A 19,277-nucleotide genomic window follows, 5' to 3' on the forward strand; every position below is an offset into this window, starting at 1 on the left:
TAATCATTGTACCTCAACCCTGACCTGGGAAGATCACTTTGATGGGGAGTGTCCATGCACATCAATCCCAGTAAAATAAGCCAGTTAACCTGAATATATGATGGAAAAACAATGGAAAAGATGATACAGCATTAAACTGAAAAAGAATCAAAGGAGAGGAATATAGTTAATACCAGTCAGCATGGATTTATAGAAAATAGGTTTTGTCAGACAAACTTGATTTCCTTCTTTGAGATTGCAAGTTTGGTTGATAAAAGTAATTATGTCAATGTAATAGACTTAGACTTTTGAAAGCTATTTGATTTAGTAGTACATAACATTCTGACTAAAAATTAGTACTGTACAATATTGATAGAACACATGTTAAATGGATTAGGAACTGACTACTGACATCTGAAAGTAGCTGTCATTGGGGAAACATCACTGAATTGGGGTGTTTCTGGTTGGGTTCCACAGGAACTGGTACTACGCCCAATGCAATTCAGCATTTTCAATAATGATCTGGAATTAAACATAAAATCACTGGTACTAAAATTTGAAGATGACACAAAGACTGGCATAATGGTAAGTAATAATAAGGACGGGCAGTCATACAAAGTGTCCTGGATTGCTCTGCAAACTGGCCCATTCAAACAAAATGCATTTTAATACAGCCAAGCACAAAGCTATTCATCTAGGAACAAGGAGTGCAGGGCATATCTATGGAATGGAGATGTGTATCCTGGAAAACACTGACTCTGAAAAGGATCTGCGGCATCATAGTGGCCAAGCAACTCAACATGAACTCCCAGTGTGATAATGTGGGGAAAAAAGAGTTAATGTGATCCTTGGATGTACAAACAGGGAAGTGGTGAGTGGGAGTAGGGAGGTGATTTTTACTTCTGTCTATGGCATTGGTGAGACTGATACTAGAATACTGCATACAGTTTTGGTGTCCACATTTTAAAAAAACATGGAAAATTTGGAGAAGGTAAAGAAAAAGCCACAAGTTATTCAAGGACTAGAAAAATTCCTTACAGCCTCAACAGGCCTCAATCTGTTTAGGTTCAATCTAAAAAAGACTGAGGGGTGACTTGGTTAGTATCTATGCACCTTCATGGGAAGACAATACTAGGTACTAAAGGGTTCTTTAAGATAGAGGCAAAAAGCTTAACACCAACCAATGGAAGCTGAATCCAGACAACTTCAAATTAGAAAAGCACATTTTTAGCAGTGAAGGTGACTAATCATTGGGCCTAACTACCAAGGGAAGTGATGGATTCTTCATCTCCATGCCTTCAGATCCAGTACGGATGATCTGCTTAAGCCAAACACAAGTTATTGGGCTCAGTACCTAGGCACCAACTCTGTGGGTGCTCTGGGGCTGGAGCACCCATGGAAAAAAATAGTAAGTGCTCAGCACCCACTGGCAGCCAGCTCCTTGCCCCATGGTGATCAGCTGTTCAGTGGCATGCAGGAGGTGCTGGGGAGGACGGGGAGGAGTGGGGGGCAGGAAGAGGTGGGGGGGCATAATGAGGTGGGGAAAGGCAGGGTGGAGCAGGGGAGGACAAGGTGGGGCAGGGCTGGGGGGTTTGGGGAAGGAGTGGACTGGGTCTGGGGCCTGGGGTAGAGGGTGGTCGAGCACCCCCAGGAACTCTCAAAATTGGCACCTCTGACTCAGTACAAGTTAATTGGGTGAAATTTAATGGCCTGTGATACAGGAGGTCAGACTAGATCATCTAATGAGCCCTCCTGGCCTAAAAATCTATGAATGCATGATGCCTTTGCTGTGATGGCTGACAAAGGAGTTAATTAGGACCAAAAGTGATGGTGGCTGATTTGTTTTTGATCGGGCTCTTCTAACTGGGTTTTCTCATACACAGCTTTATCATCAGATAAGACAATTACATCTGCACTGATAGTGAAATTAAAGGAATCTATGATTATGTGAATTACTTGGCAATAAGACAGCACGCTGACACTCTCAGCATCCCAAAAATCCACTCTCTCCTCCCCACATATACACAACACACTCCCTGTCACACTCCACCCCACCCCACCCCCATTTGAAAAGCGCTTTGCAGTCACTTGCATGCTGGGATAGCTGCCCATAATGCACTGCTCCCAATGCCGCAAATGTGGCCACGCCAGTGCGCTGTCAGCTGTCAGCATGGACAGACAGCAGCGCTTTCTCTACTGTGCTCGCTGAAGGTGGGTTTAACTCCCAGCGCTCTACATCTGCAAGTGTAGCCATGCCCTTATTTACAATGTCACCAGAAAGTGAGAACAGGCATTTGCATGGCATTTTTGTAGCCAGCACTGCAAGGTACTTACATGCCAGATATGCTAAACATTCGTATGCCCCTTCATGCTTTGGTCACCATTCCACCATTCCTCGGGGGGAGGGATAGCTCAGTGGTTTGAGCATTGGCCTGCTAAACCCAGGGTTGTGAGTTCAATCCTTGAGGGGGGCCATTTAGGGATCTGAGGCAAAAATTGGGGATTGGTCCTGCTTTGAGCAGGGGGTTGGACTAGATGACCTCCTGAGGTCCCTTCCAACCCTGATATTCTATGATTCTATGATAAACCAATGGCCACCTGAGCTGCTAGTGAGGATGTCTGTTCTAGAAGAATCCGTTGCTTTGGGAGGAAAGATTATATCATTCCCCAGTCAACAGTGTTGCTAATTTATTCCCCTGAAATATTTTGGAATTTGTTGGTCCTGGGAATGTTGATATAGGATGGGACAAATATCTGCTCTCAGAGGTGATGTGGTACTTTGTCAGCGGAGCTTTCTGTTGATAAGTTAACATGTGCCTCAAAGACCAACTCTGTGTAGCTTTAAAAGTGCACAATATTTTATTACTTAATCTGCAGATACATTTTATTTTTAAACCAGAATAGAAAAGAATTACACTTAAGATATTATGGTAGTTTTGTTAATACTTTTGTTCATGGTTGTGTGTGTGTGTGTGTGTTACCTTGCCTTATGTGGGTATGTTCTCTCTTCAGCATTTGCAGTGATTACTGATTCCAAAGAGTCTGTTTCAATTACATTACACCTCTTTTGTATTATGTCTTGCTGTTCTTTAAATCTCACTTGAATGGATTAAAGGTATCTGAAAAGCCCATTTAATGTTTGTACAGCACTTGGAAAATGCAAAGTGCTGTAAATGCTAAATAGGATTAATACAGCAGAACCTCTGTACTATTGCACTAATGAATGATGAATCAATGCATCCCATAACTGGCAAGTAAGTCAACGAACAAATAATTTTTTAAACAAGGCTAATGCCTCAAAATGTACTTTGCTATAATTGAATTATAGTTCAGTTTTATGTATGATCTGTACTATTCTATATTATGTGTACTCTGAGTATAATAGTCAAGTAAATGTAAAACAGCATTTTGTAAAAATAAATCTTAGTAATGCAAGACTTGTCAAAGATTTAGCAGCAGTGTGCTGTACAGAAGTGGACAGAGACTGCTGCTTTGGTACACACTGTAAAGTGCAAAGACTAATGAGTAAGGATGTATGAGGTTTTACTGTAACTGTTTCATAGGTGGGATGTTATTCTGTTTTACAGATAAGTTTAGCAACTTGATAAGGTCATACAAGAAGTAAGTGGAATAGCCAGGAATGGACCCTCGCTCCCCTGACTAACCATTGGACCATGCTGTGTCCCTTAGCACTATTGAGAAAATGATAAGACTTTACAATGTATAAATATGATCAAACACTAAGTCTTTTGACTATTTCATATTAACATTGTAGTGGGGAAAAAACAACACTTAATTTACTCTACCCCAGGGGGAAATAGAAAGGAAGATCTTTTTTTTTACTCTATAAGGGGCTCAGCATCTACCATGATGGTGGGTACAGCGTGAGAACTGAATAGAATGCAATACAATCTAGGTCACCAAACCTGCCATGAAGGGGGAGCCTCACTGAAGTCAATGGGGCTCCATGTGGGAGCAAAGTTGTGACCACATGCAACAAGTTGCAGTAAAGGCCTATGGCCCCAGTCATGCGCCACTGAAGAAAATACCAAAGGTGCCATTGACTTCAGCAGTAGTAGTACAGGATCCTGAAGGCACAAACCAGTACAATAATATACTAATACCTAGCTCTTATGTAGCACTTTGTCCAACAGCAGATCTCAAAACAATCAATTAACAAACAGAATGACTTATGGGTGTTACCCCTTGTATACGTCCTGGAACAATAGGTGCATGTGATGGAGGTGTATAAACCCCACAATGGCAGATAGGGTTAAGTGGAGCTGGACAGGCCAATTAGCCCATTCTGAGACCTACAAGGGAAACAGGTAATTAAGGATTAGACCCAGCTGGGGAGAATCAGACTGGGTGGTGTCTATAGAGGAAGGACGAATATAAAGGGAAGGACTGAGAGTGGAGAGCTACAGTAAGGTACATATCTTGGGGCTGGCACTGAGGAAAGGAGGGTGAAAAGGTTCCAGGAAAATGACAGGGAAGCTGGAAACTTTCAAGAAGAGGCTCCTCAGCAACAGACTGGCAAGAAGCCACACAAGGAGTCAGCCTTCCCAAGAGAGAGGCTTGGAAAGCATAATACTGGGAAAGGGACCTGTAGACAGATGTAGGAAGGAGCAGGTCTTCATTGGTTAAACACAGATTCCCAGGCCTGGAACCCGGAGGAGAGAGTGGCCTGGATTCCCCTACCATCTCCAGAAAAGGGGGACAGGAAAGCTTCCTGAGAAGATGAGGCAATGACTATAGACACCAGGCTGGGGCTGGTGACCTGATACGGAGCCATGGGACTCTTTACTACCCTGCAAGGAGTAAGATTATGAACAAGCTGGCTGGAGTTGTGAGAAGAGAGCAACTGTCATAGTGCAAAATTGATGTGTGGGGGAACTGAAGTGGAGTCACTGTAATGCCATGCCCCACCATGAGGGGATGCACTGGCCAATAAGTTCACTCCATTACAGTGCTGAATTAAAAATACTTTGCAGACCATGGTGTCTTGGTACACATTTGCTGAGAGTCTGTTCCCAGCATAAAGGGGTAATGCTCCTGTGGTGGGCATTAGGCAAAATGTGTGCAGCCTATGATGAGCAAAGGGAGCTGGGCTAGCAAGCTGTAAGAGAGCAGAGTAGACTTGTTAATACAACCCTGGAATATTAAATATTCACCTGTTCAGCATGGGATTTCCTGCCCTGGAAGGTGAATTCTAGTGAGTAACACAGAAGAAAGGCACTTGCTTCCTGTAGGCCAGCTGGGATTTTAGCAAGTACAGAATCAGGAAGGCATAACTGGCTCCTTGACAGCCCGCTTCTCCTTTGCGGTGTCGAGCTGGACACATAGGAGACTATAATCTTATGAATGTAATGCTTGAATTTCTCCTCTGGATGTTCCACTTGCCAGGCAGCCTTTGGCAGAAACCTGAGCACAGTCCAGGAGCATAGCTAGTAATTTGAAATGTGTACATACACTGCAGGATCTCTTTTCTTCCTCCATCACAGTATAGAGACAAAAAGGCCTAATGAATAAAAATCTCTTGCCACAAACACTAAAATGGTTGTCTCATAGGAAATTGTGTGCTATCAGAGGCAGATGTGTGCCATGTAGCTCCAAGACGAAGTCAACTGAAACCCCTGACATGCAGGTGAGGGATTAGCATAAAAGAGAGAGCGCAGCTCAGCTCCAGGCCCATTTAGTTGGCAGTTGCAGCAGAGGCCAAGAACAAGTGGGCTAATTCAAAGGAGTGTCAGCTGTGGTATTTGAGCTCGCTACTAATTGCACTTAGGCCACCAAACCGCTGTCCGATGCTGAGAATGTTGGATCACTACTGACCAGATCTCGACCAGTGACCTAGAATCAAATGTGTAATTGAGAAGCAGGTTCCAGGTACAGCTGGGTTTACACATGAGGAAAGATAGTAAATACTATGACTATCGAACTTCAGAAGGAGAAGATTTACAAGGGAAGGAAATAATAAAGTGTATGAAGTCTGCAGTGGCTACCACTCAGTACCATCTTTTTACCATATCCCATAGAACCAGGACCAGGGGTTCTCTTCAAGCCCCCAGGAATATTTACGACAAATAAAAGGAAATACTGCATCACATGTCACTGAACTTAGTCACAGGCAATCAGAGTTTAGTACAGCAGAGAAATTTAAAAGAGTAGCTGAATAATGTAACAACCAATACCATGTGTAGATAGGAAGGAAAGTAACCACATATGCTTCATGGGGGAAGCTGATTGCTTTGAGTCTCAAGGGTATCTTCCTCTCACCTCCTTCTTCTCCCTGCCCAATGATAGCACTGCACAAATAATCAGGTGGATTAAGGGTTTTTTTCCCCACATTCTGCTAGATCATCTGGTATAAACCAGTGGTAGACGTTGGAGAGAGAGAGCATGATGTCCCATTGGTCTCATTTGATACAGAAAATCTTGTTTTCCTGTGTATTTTTGTAACAGGGTGGCTGATGCTGGAGAGCCTGAGGCCAAGCCAACCCTGATTACAAAGCCCCACCTCAGGGGAATCAGGTGATTTCCTATAAAGAGCGGAAGGTGGCTGCAATAAGGGAGAGAACTAGAGGGAGAGAGGCTTCTGCAGGGAAGACCATGAGAATTGCTCCAGCTAGAAAGGGCTGGGAGTAGCTTGCTAAGGCAGGAAGGACTGTGACCAGATCAGGAGACTGTGGGCTGTACCCAGCTGGAGGGAAGACATTTGTGTTGAGTTCTGAACTTTAATAAATCAACCCCTAAGGAGGGCTTTTGTAAGTGTTTACTTGGAGATCCAAGAAGGGAAACTGAGGTGAGGAGCTGCATGCCGGGCTGCCTTGAGGCTGTCAGGGGGCACCATGAGGTGGCCACTCATCTACAATGGTATATAACAAAATAGGTGAAAAGGCATTTCAAAGAAAAATGCCCCAGTCCATTTGAAAAAAAAGCCCTGCTCCCCTATGAGGATCAGGACTTCTGCACTATGGGGACTGCTGGATGGAAGAGAAAGCTAATAGGGAGCTGCTGTGCATCCCTTTCTCCACCCCACTAGTGAACTGTCCTTGGATAAAACAAGGAAAGTTTTGCCTCTTCTCTAAACAATGACATGACATTTTGGTTTTTAAAAACATCCATCTCCCTGTATTAAAAGCCACCTGCAAGTCACCCTTCTCCTCCTTTTCCCAAGTGGAGAAAGGCTCTTCCTTAGCTCAGCCACTCTATGCCCTGCACATGAGCTTGTGCAGCTGAAGTATGAAATTAATATCCACCAGACAGAAGGAAGAAGGGAGGGAAGCTCTGCTTATGGGGGTTGGAAGGAAGCCCTAGAACCCCAAGAGGGAGAGAGGATGCTGACCAGGTAGCGAGAAGGGCAGAGAGTCCCTAGGTGCCCAGGAGAAGATGACCTCTGTCTAACACTGAGTGACTAGCAAATTCTGTCTTTATAAGCTCCTTGTGTATATATATATGTTTTCTGCAAAGGAGGGAAGTGGGAGAGGAAACTGCCATTCAGTGATCAATAGGGACTCTGTGACGTAACGAAGGGTTATGACATCAGGAGTTGCTGGTAGGCTTGCCAGCAGGAAGTGCTTATCAAGCCAATCATCACTCACTCAATTAAGTGACACCCAGAATTAGGGTCATGCAGCTGAACCTCACACACTCTTCCGTGAAAGTTTAAGATTTCAGGACCCAAAACAAGGATTGGGGGGGCGCCGTGAGAAGGAGGATTCTCCAAGCTGTCCTTCCTGCATGCCTCCCCTCCACGCCATCAATTGAAGATGTCTGACAGGCGGGATTCAGAAAAAGAAAAACTCAGTACTCTTTCTGATGTGGCAAAATTCAACTACGCCTTGAAGCAGTTTCAGACACTGATTGGAAAAACAGTCGCCCAGAAGAGGGAGGAAAGATTAGGGATGTACATTAAAGATCAGGGTAAGAGGCATTGTCTTTCTGATTGAGCGACTGTGTAATTTTGGAGTGGAGGCTGGGTAGCTAGGTGGGATGGCCCAGGATTCTACAGAAGACCCCAAACTGTCATACAGGCTATGGCTCGCCTTCCCTCCTTTAAAGGGAAATATGCAGATTGTGCTAAGAAAATATTTTCCCTGATAAGCTAAAACCTACAGCAGTCTTATTCTAGCCAGATTCTGTTGCTGAGCCATTTACCCACAAAAATGTATTCTGCCTGGCAGCATCCCCACATGGTGATTCCTCATAATAGTACTTGATTAATCTTTACGTAGTGATCTGTGTTTTTGAATGAATCAAACACATGAACCAATTAATTGTCCAAGTCAATCAATTTATATTATCATAAGTAACTCAACCTCATGTGGGTTGTTATCACTGCAGGCCAGCAGCTTTACGTGCACAAAAAAGTCAGTTTTATCACAGAGCTCTCTCTGACCTCAGGATATCTCTGGGGGGCAGGTTAGCAGAATGCTGTCTTAACACCTCTCAGAGGAAGCCAGAATTGGGAGTGGAAAGTTTCCACGCCATTTTCCTTCCCATCCCGCCGGTTTTCTAGGCTGCACTGTTTGTTTGTAAATTACTTGTCAACCCATGAGATTTCTGGAAATTAAGAAGGCTGAAATTTTTTTGGCAGGGATGCTAGAATGAATTCAACAAGAAGACTGAGAACTTAAACATTAATGATGCTGAAGGCGAAATCAAGCCAGGAACCAAATGTAGTATCATAGAAATGTAGGGATGGAATGGACCTCAAGAGGTGATCTAGTCCAGAACCCTGTACTGAGGCAGGCCCAAGTAAACCCAGACAATCCCTGACAGGTGTTGATCTAACCTGTTCTTAAAACCTCCAATGATGGAGATGCCACAACCTCCCGTGGAAGCCTATTCCAGAGCTTAACTACCCTTATAGTTAGAAAGCTTTTCATAATATGTAACCTAAATCTCCTTTTCTGCAAATTACACCTATTTCTTCTTGTCCTACTTTCAGTGGACAAGGAGAACAATTCATCACCATCCTCTTTATAACAGTCCCTAGTATATTTAAAAAGTGTTATCAGGTCCCCCCTTTTCCTCAGTCTTCTTTCCTCGAGATTGAACAAGCCCCCCTTTTTTTTTAAACTTTCCTCAGAGGTCTGGTTTTCTAAACCTTTTATCATTTTTGTTGCTCTCTTCTCAACGCTCTCCAATTTGTCCACATCTTTCCTAAGGTATGGCGCCCAGAATTGGATCCAGTACTCCAGCGTAGGCCTGCTCACCAGTGCTGAGTAAAGCTGGGAAATTGCCTCCTGTGTCTTATACAAAACATTGTTGTGAATACACCTGAGAATGATATTAGCCTTTTCACAACTGCATTACATTGTTGGCTTATCTTCAATTTGTGATCCACTATAACCCCCAGATACTTTTCAGCAGTACTATTACTTAGCCAGTTATTCCCCAGTTTGTAGTTGTTCATTTAATTTTTCCTTTCTAAATTTAATATTTTGTGCTTGTCTTTATTGAATTCCATCTTGTTGAATTCAGACCAATTCTCCAATTTGTCAAGGTAGTTTTGAATTCTAATCCTGTCTCCAAAGTGCTTACAATCCCTCCCAGCTTGGTGTCATCTGCAAATTTTATAAGCATACTCTCTACTCCATTATTCCAAATCATTAATGAAAATATTGGCTAGTAATGGACCCAGGACTGACTCCTGCAGGACCCCACTAGGTAGACCCTCCCAGTTAGACATTGAACCTTTTGAGTATGGTCTTTCAAGGAGTTGTGCACCCATCTTATAGTATTTACCTCAGACCATATTTCCCTATTTTGCTTATGAGAATGTCATGTGGGACTGTGTCAAAAGTCTTTCTCAAATCAAGATCTATCTCATCTACTGCTCCCCTCCTCCCGACCCCAATCCACTGGGCCAGTCACCTTATCAAAGAAGAAAATATGAGAAGAAACAATTTGCTAGTGTTCAACTCTGATGGATTTTTTTGTTTTGTTATTCTTATTCCAATACAGATGAAATAGATTATGATACATTCTATGAGACAGTACAAACCCTCTTTGGTCCAGAAGTGAAGGATCAAGATGTTAAGACCTTTTTCAGGAAGATTAGCAACAACCCTGATGGAAGGATAGAATGGTGTGAGGTAAGGTTTATATATAATCTGAAATAGTGAAATGCCAGGTTAATTTACGCAAGTATGTAGTCATTGATACCATGGAATGAGAATGGATTCATGGAGAATGCACATAATCAAAGTGACATTTCCATGTCATTTATTACTGCTTCTATAAATCTTTCATCTGCTACAGGCCAAAACACGTCTTTAAAAAAGGATCTGGCTTTGAGTCTAGATGGAAAATTAGCTAAAACTATTGTTCTGGTTGGTTAGAGACTCAGTGAGAGGCAAATGTGAAGGACTGGCTTAGGGCATCTTGTTTGTAATAATATGAGCCTTTAGCCAAGATGTTAACAAAACAATAATAAATACAATTTTGACAAGCTGAGAAAGAAAGAGGAAGCATATATATTTTAGTTTGGTGGTGAACGGTTAAAAATACATGTACAGCCAACAATAATAGGGACAAATTTTGCCTTTGGATGCACACACGTCTCCAATGAGAGCATACACATTGCAGGAGAGGGGAGCTAAATGTATCCCTTGGACTTTTTCCTCTCTAAAATCTGCTCTCAGTTGGGGAGTTATTAAATATATCAGGGTCAAAACTTCCAAAATGCTGAGCATCTGCTGCAAGATACTGACCTGCTAGCTCCCATTGATTGGGAGGGGTTAGTGCCTTGAAAGATGTGACCCTTTTGGTGCTGTGTGTTAGGGGTACAATAATCATTGTTCAGGGTAGAATTTAACCAACAAATACCATGCTCCTAGGTGCAAAAATTAACATATAAGGCCTGGCTCTGCTCTCAGGAAAAATCTAGCTTCCATGGGAGTTGTACTTCTGTATGAAAATGCAAGTTGGACCCAAACTCTCACATTTAGGTACCTGAATGAGCATGTAGGTGCTCAGATACTTCCTGTAAAGGACTGGCTGCCTTGTGGGTGTGTCATGAGGATTCATTAACTCTTACAGCAGGGACAAATTTGGCTCTTTAATTAGTAAATGGAAAGGGTTAGAGAAGTGGTGGCATTTTAACTGAAAGGTGCTTAATCATTGAATTGCCATGGTTATTACTGAGCCTGTACCAAAGAAGTATATGATTCTAAATAAAAATATTCATGGAAAATAGCTTTACAAGCAGCCATTCTGTGTAGGATGTCTAGCTGTATGCTGTAGCCAACCTATGCCAACTGTACGCATGATATCCTATGGCCATAAGATTTTAATATTCCACTTGGACAACTACCAGAGCTGGGCACTAGGGACCTGATAATACCTAATAGTGCCTTTCCTAGGATTGCACTGTCAGCATTGGCTATATGGGCGCAGACTTATTTGACTGCCCTTGTGGCCCAGAGGGACAGTGTTACTACCTAAACCATGTTATAAATTCAACAGGCAGACTTCTTAGTTACTCTGGAACATCAAATGATGTTTAGTGATCTCTGAGCTACCCAGCTCTTAGCCTTTGATAATCCATACAGAACATCTTCATATAATTTTCTAGCACCACCGCAGTGGCAACGCGTTTGGTCCTGACAGTCTGGTAAAAGAGCTTCCATCCTAGAGTGATTCTATCAAGTCCCCGACTTAAATATTTTTGCTTGTGATTTTGTTCTTTATGATATCACTCTACTAACAAATTATTCTCAGATCAACAGTGTGTGTCAAGACCAAAAAAAAAAAATGCTTCACATTATCTGTAGGGCTTGGATGAAAGCTGTGATATGGTTGGCTGAAGAGGCTTCCAAACATCATGTAGTTAACTTCCAGTCAATGTACTTGAATTGACAGGGCCTTTTTATCCGCTAGGTCTTTAAATCGTGACCAACCTTTTTGTTACAGCATTCGCCGAGTGAAAAGTAAACATAAAACTTTTCTCCCTGCATGTCCTCCCCTTACATTTCTTCCTTCTTGCCTCCTCTTTTAAGATGAGACTTGAAAGGAGAAGCTGTTGCTAACCGTCTCTCTCCAGTTTTCCTTTGAAACTCTGCTAGCAATAGAAAAGAAGACAATGGGCATTTTCAGTGTTACAAGTACATGGTGCACAAGAAACGGGTTCTTGAAATAGCCAGTGGTGTTAAGAAATATACCAGCTACACTGTAGGAGTAGCCAAATTCTAGTCCCTGCAAGAACCTCTGCATCACTTCAATCTTGTAGTACCCCTTTGCATGGGGGGTGGGGGTGCAGGCACAGTGACTAAACAAATGGGCCTCCGCACCTCCTGTATACTGCTGAGGCAGGCTTCACACCTATCCTAAACAGAGCAGCATGGAGAGGACCAGGTGGCAGCAGACTGGGGAGGATGTACTAAATCCATGGTTTAAGAAAAGCGAGCCTTGCACAGGGACTGTGGAAGGGTAGGAATGGCTATTCAGGCCCCAGAGCTGATATAGTGGCAGTGTAGGAGGGGTTGTGCTGGGGAGAAGAGTGAATTCCAGCTTCCCCATCCTCCCAAACCTTAGCTTGATCGCCACTTAGTCAGAATACGTTCCTGGGAGGGGTGAATTTTGCCCGAGAGTGTAATTCAGCCAATAATTGGGTTAAGGCTGTTGTAAAAGAGTACAGGGAAAATGAAAATGACAAAATGACAACCAACATTACCCACGTACATTAGGGAAAAGATTTTAAATTACTCAGAGCATCTTCATTACTTCCCTTTACAACAGCACTGAGAAAAAAAATGGTTTGATGTACAATTTTTTGGCACATTGTGCCAGGGCCGGCTCTAGGATTTTTGCTGCCCCAAGCAAAAAAAATTTTGGCCACCCCCACTTTTTTTTCATACCCCCCCCCCGCCCCCGGCTCCGCCCCAACTCCGCCCCTTCCCAACCCCTTCCCCAAATGCCCGGCCCCTCCTCCTCCCCCGGGTGTGCCGCATTTCCCCCCCCATTACTTCCTGCTTCTTCCTCCCCAACCCCCCGCCCTAGCTCACCTCCCCTCCGCCTGCTCCCCTGAACACGCCACTGCTCTGCGTCTCCCCCCGCATCTCAGGCGAGGGAGAGGCAGCGCTTTCAGGGGAGCAGGTGGAGTGGAGGTGAGCGAAGGCGGGAACGGAGAGCAGGAAGTAACGGTGGGGGTAGAGGAACTGCTCCCCGCCCCAGCTCACCTCCGCTCCACCACCGCTGCCTCCCCCGATCGTGCCGCCTCTCCTCCCTCCCTCGCAGGCTTGCCGCGCCAAACAGGTGTTTCGCGTGAGGCAAGCCTGGGAGGGCGGGGGGAGAAGCAGAGTGGTGGCGGTGCACTCAGGGGAGCAGGCGGAGGTGGAGCGGAGATGAGCTGGGGTGGCGGGGGCACATTTCTAGGGGCAGCATGTCTGGCACTGGAATGCTGCCCCTAGAACTGTGCCACCACAAGCTGGTGCCTAGAGCCGTCCCTGTGCTGTGCACAAGAGGGGATAGCAGTTGTTAATGTACTCACCACTGTTATTAAAAGGTGGATGCAAAGGGACCAAAAGAAACAAAAGAACATAGGAATGTTAATGAAGGCTGCTATTCATCAGCCAACCATGCTTCAGTTGGTAAAAAAGACCAGTCCTGCTGGATGAGGTTGTGCATTTGGTTTGGTGAGGCCTTTTTAGCCCACACTGGAACAGCATTTAACATTTCCTCCTTGAGAGTTGTACATCTTAAAACTTGATGCAGAACAGAGGATTCCTGGGTGCTCTGGGGAGCAGATGCACGAAGGGGTTATTTTGTTAACTGAGGTGTTAACAATGTCCGGAGCAATCACAGAAACATAGAATATTAGGGTTGAAAGGGACCTCAGGAGGTCATCCAGTCCAACCCCCTGCTCAAAGCAGGACCAATCCCCAACTAAATCATCCCAGCCAGGGCTTTGTCAACCCTGACCTTAAAAACCTCTAAGGAAGGAGATTCCACCACCTCCCTAGGTAACGCATTCCAGTGCTTCACCACCTTCCTAGTGAAAAAGTTTTTCCTAATATCCAACCTAAACCTCCCCCACTGCAACTTGAGACCATTACTCCTTGTTCTGTCATCTGCTACCACTGAGAACAGTCTAGACCCATCCTCTTTGGAACCCCCTTTCAGGTAGTTGAAAGCACCTATCAAATCCCCCCTAATTTTTCTCTTCTGCAGACTAAACAATCCCAGTTCCCTCAGCCTCCCCTCATAAGTCATGTGTTCCAGTCCCCTAATCATTTTTGTTGCCTTCCGCTGGATGCTTTCCAATTTTTCCACATCCTTCTTGTAGTGTGGGGCCCAAAACTGGACACAGTACTCCAGATGAGGCCTCACCAATGTCGAATAGAGGGGAACGATCACATCCCTCAGTCTGCTGGCAATGCCCCTATTTATACAGCCCAAAATGCCATTAGCCTTCTTGGTAACAAGGGCACACTGTTGGCTCATATCCAGCTTCTTGTCCACTGTAAACCCTAGGTCCTTTTCTGCAGAACTGCTGCCTAGCTGCTCGGTCCCTAGTCTGTAGCAGTGCATGGGATTCTTCTGTCCTAAGTGCAGGACTCTGCACTTGTCTTTGGTGAACCTCATCAGATTTCTTTTGGCCCAATCCTCTAATTTGCCTCTAAGTCCCTCTGTATCCTATCCCTACCCTTCAGCGTATCTACCACTCCTCCCAGTTTAGTGTCATCTGCAAACTTGAGGAGGGTGCAGTCCACGCCATCCTCCAGATCATTAATGAAGATATTGAACAAAACCGGCCCCAGGACCGACCTTTGGGGCACTCCACTTGATACCGGCTGCCAACTAGACATGGAGCCATTGATCACTACCCGTTGAGCCCGACGACCTAGTCAGCTTTCTATCCACCTTATAGTCCATTCATCCAGCCCATACTTCTTTAACTTGCTGGCAAAAATACTGTGGGAGACCGTACCAAAAGCTTTGCTAAAGTCAAGGAATAACACGTTCACTGCTTTCCCCTCATCCACAGGGTCAGTTATCTCGTCAGAGAAGGCAATTAGATTAGTCAGGCATGACTTGCCCTTGGTGAATCCATGCTGACTGTTCCTAATCACTTTCCTCTCCTCTAAGTGCTTCAGAATTGATTCCTTGAGGAATCAAACCTCATTCATTCCAGCCTCCAAAACTGGGCGGGCGGGGGGGGTGGGGGGTGGGCAGGCTCATCTAAACAGAACAAAAATAGCTTTGAGAAGTTTCTCCTGAACCAGAACATCTTCTATACAATTCAGTCAGTCTAGGAAACATGAAGAGGCAACTTATACCCAAGGCCATGGTCAGCTGGAGAAAGAAAATGGAGGTTAAGTCCATTAATGGCTATTAGCCAGGATGGGTAAGGAACGGTGTCCCTAGCCTCTGTTTGTCAGAGGGTGGAGATTGGATGACAGGAGAGAGATCACTTGACTATTACCTGTTAGGTTCACTCCCTCTGGGGCACCTGGCACTGGCCACTGTCAGTAGATAGGATACTGGGCTGGATGGACCTTTGGTCTGACCCACTATGGCCATTCTTATGTTCTTATGCATTGATATGGAAGTTTGGATTTATGAAGGGCATGTACAGTGGAATAAATCCTCCCCGGCCCCCAAAAAGGAATAGACTCTCCAGCTAGCATTTTTAGTAGATCTGGTTGAAGTCTGTCAAAATATGTTTTTAAAAAAACAAAATGGTTTTTCAACCAAAATGATTTTGGTCAAAATTTTCTTGTGTTTTGTTTCTTTGTTTTGTTTTTGTTTTTGAAAATCAACATTTGTTTTGGCTGTGATTGGGGAAAAAATGAAAAATAATAACAAAAAAAAGAAACATTTTATTTTTCTGCAAAAAATAAGCATTTTTCAACAAGTTTTAGTTGTAAGTGCTTGGGAAAGAAACCAGGTTGAAGCTGGCTGGAGGACTCTCTTCTCACCACTGAGAAGTATCAAAGGAGTGGAAAGGACTGGTTAGCATCTGTAAATGACCATTAACAAGAGGCAGCAGCCTGGTGGCATGACATAGATTCATACAGTTTAAGGCCAGAAGGGACCATTGCCTCATGTAACTTGGCCTCCTGTATAACTCAGGCTGTTAAATTTCATCTAGCTACCTCTGTATTGAGCTCAGTAACTTGTGGTGAGTTACTCCCCAGTTATGTCTTTGCTGGTGGCAGTGTGGAATAGCACTTGGAACTTCCTGCTCCAGAAAGCACAGGTGGAGGAGAATCTCTATAGTCTTTTGGCAGCAGAAGGTCTCTAATACAGCTGAGCAGTTCTGATTCCATCCCAGTAAAGGGCAATAGTATACATAATACTTGCTAGTTTATTACAAATTCTTAGGGTTACCAAAGCAACATGAGAATGAGACAAACTTGGAAGCAGTTTTGATGTTTTTTCCCCGCCAGCTACAACCTGGGGTAGAGGGGAGGATGCGTTTTGTTGTGATTGCTTGTTTTGTGCAGTTTCCAACTGTTTACCTGATCTGGGAAACTCTTAAAGGACACCTGGACCTCTGGCTGCTTTAGCAACAGGAATACAAAAACCCTTGCTGGATGAGGATTTTAAACATCTATGCTACCCAATTAGTGTGCCACCAGCACAAATGCTGTCTGAAAGTCCCAGACCTATAAGCATTCTTCAGGAACATAGTAGTAAATGCCAGCATTTGAATTTATTGTGTTGGAGCAGAGATTCATTAAAAACTATCAATTGGAGAGCACATGAGCTGGTGACTTTTATATTTGTACCTAGGGTGCATAAGATGCCTATTAATATGGAGGAAAATAGTGTAATGTAAAATTGAATTAACATCTCACTTCATAGACAGCTCTTGGAAATGGAGGTCACAGATTATACAGGATACTGTGGGAGGGAAATCTGAGATTTTAAAATGTCTCCACTCTTCAAAAGAATGTTTATTTTTCCTTGCAAGAAATGTATGTAATGACTAATAATACAGAATAGTTAGAAAGTCACCCCAGCAATTCATTATGAAAGTGGAAATGCTTAATTATGTGTGAGACATTTCCCTCTGGTGTTAACTGGACTGGTGATCTGCTAGGTCACTCCAATCCTTGACTCTGGGAGCCAGCCTTACCCTGCTCTTCTGTGAGAACCCCCACTCCTGGGCTGTTCACGCACAGCCTCTGGCATGTAAGCTGCTCCTTGGATTGTGCAACCGAATGACACTAGCCAATATCCGCACAACCCTAGGAACCTCCATCTTGGAGTGTCCAGTTATGCCTGCTGCAAGCTTAAATGAGTTTGTCAGTTTAACAAAGAAATAGATATGCACCAGGCTTGTTATCCCAAGGGGAGTCTCTGACATATTTCAAACCAAATGCACTGCTTCAGATAGAATAAACAAATAAAATTTATCTCTGTAGTTAATAAATCTAAGTTATTATAAATCAAAGCATAACAAGTCAGATTTGGTCAAATGAAATAAAAGCAAAACACATTCTAGGCTGATTCTAACATTAGAATGCCCTTACAAACTTAGATGCTTCCTACCACAGGTTGGCTGGTTGCTCTTCAGCCAGGCTCTCTCCTTTGATCAGCGCATCAGTCGCTTGGTGTGGTGTCTGTAGATGTAGGTGGAAGAGAGAGAAAGAGTATGGTAAATGTCTCTCCCTTTTATCATGTCCTTTCTTCCCTCTTGGCTTTGGCCCCCTCCCCTTTAGAGTCAGGTAAGCATTACCCCATCGCAGTCCCAAACTGATCAAAGGAAGGGGGGTGACTCACTTGAGAGTCCAACAGATCCTTTTGTTGCTGCCTAGGCCAGCGTCCTTCGTTCCTGTGGGGCTGGGCTAGGTTTATCCCATACATGCCTGATGAGGTGTGAACTGCCTCTCTGCTCTTGGAGAGTTTTTGCCTGGGTTTATTTTAAGCCATGAAGACACATTTTCAGCCTCATAACTATATACATGAAATTATAACCTATAACATTACTGTAACAACAATTACTATGACATCACTATGACAACAATGCTCAGTGCATCACGGGCCTTCCGAAGACACCTGACATGACAAACTTGGCATTGGATACCACACAATCATTTTACCAGGATGAACGTGGAGGTGCGGGGTGTTCCCCCGAGGTACAGAGTGTCACAATGTGATGACTAGAAATAGAAGGAATTAAAGAAAAGAAAGTTCTATTGAAGTTATTTCATCTACGTTTAGCCATAACCAGCATTCTTTGAAATATGACACTGCAAAGAAAAGTTGCAGGGTTTTTCGTTAGTGTGAAATCTGCTGATAATGGGAATTAGAAGCTATCTGTACACCTTGAACGACTTTATAAATGACAGCACATAAATCTAGGAAATGTATCATGTGGAGACTGGGTAATAAATGGAAATGGAAGCAAGACCTGAAAACTGAAATACGATCACCTGCAGAGTCCTGAAATTGTCCAGATTTTACTTATACTAAAACAGGGCAAGCATTGTTTTCCCCCTCAGTGTGGTCAGCTACTCAATCAGCTTCCCGCAGCTGTTCTCACTGCTCTTCCCCCAGCCGCAGCCCTCTCCAGGACTGCTTTTACTATTAGCTCCCCAGGCAGCCCTCTCCCTGGGCTGTTTTAACCCCTTCAGGGCCAGAGCGGGGTGACCACCCCACTACAAGGACAACCTGGAGAACTACAGACCAATCAGCTTAACTTCAGTACCCAGAAAGACAATGGACCAAATAATTAAGCAATCAATTTGCAAACACCTAGATAAAGATAATAAGGTGATAAGTAACAGTCAGCATGGATTTGTTGGATTTGAACAAATCGAGCCAAACCAACCTAATAGCTTTCTTTCACAGGGTAACAAGCCTTGTGCATGGGCGGGGAGGGGGGGGGGGGGAAGCAGTAGATGTGGTCTATCTTGACTTTAGTAAGGCTTTTGATACTGTCTTGCATGACCTTCTCATAAACAAACTGGGGAAATACAACCTAGATGGAACTACGATCAGGTGGGTGCATAACTGGTTGGAAAACCATTCCCAGAGAGTAGTTATCAGTGATTCACAGTCAAGATGGAAGGACATATTGAGTGGGGTCCCGCAAGGATTCATTCTGGGTCCAGTTCTGTTCAATATTTTCATCAATGATTTAGAGAATGGCACAGAGAGTACACTTATAGAGTTTGCAGATGATACCAGCTGGGAGGGATTGCAGGTGCTTTGGAGGATAGGATTAAAATTCATAATGATCTGGACAAACTGGAGAAATAGTCTGAAGGAAATAGGATGAAATTCAATAAGGACAAATGCAAAGTACTCCACTTAGGAAGGAACAATCAGTTGCACAC

The 19,277-nt window shown here is 43.9% G+C and overlaps 1 protein-coding gene across 1 annotated transcript in view; it reads left to right on the forward strand.

Annotated features, from left to right (window-relative positions):
• Positions 1-7,751: 7,751 nt before the first annotated feature.
• Positions 7,752-19,277, forward strand: part of WDR64 (WD repeat domain 64) — a 133,322-nt gene continuing 121,796 nt past the window's right edge. The window contains exons 1-2 of the mRNA XM_043543330.1: positions 7,752-7,905; positions 9,952-10,082. Coding sequence (XP_043399265.1) covers positions 7,752-7,905; positions 9,952-10,082 — 285 coding nt within the window. The remainder of the gene's footprint in view (positions 7,906-9,951; positions 10,083-19,277) is intronic.

Source organism: Chelonia mydas, chromosome 3, assembly GCF_015237465.2.
Source record: "Chelonia mydas isolate rCheMyd1 chromosome 3, rCheMyd1.pri.v2, whole genome shotgun sequence".
In the NCBI taxonomy this organism is placed as follows: Eukaryota; Metazoa; Chordata; order Testudines; family Cheloniidae; genus Chelonia; species Chelonia mydas.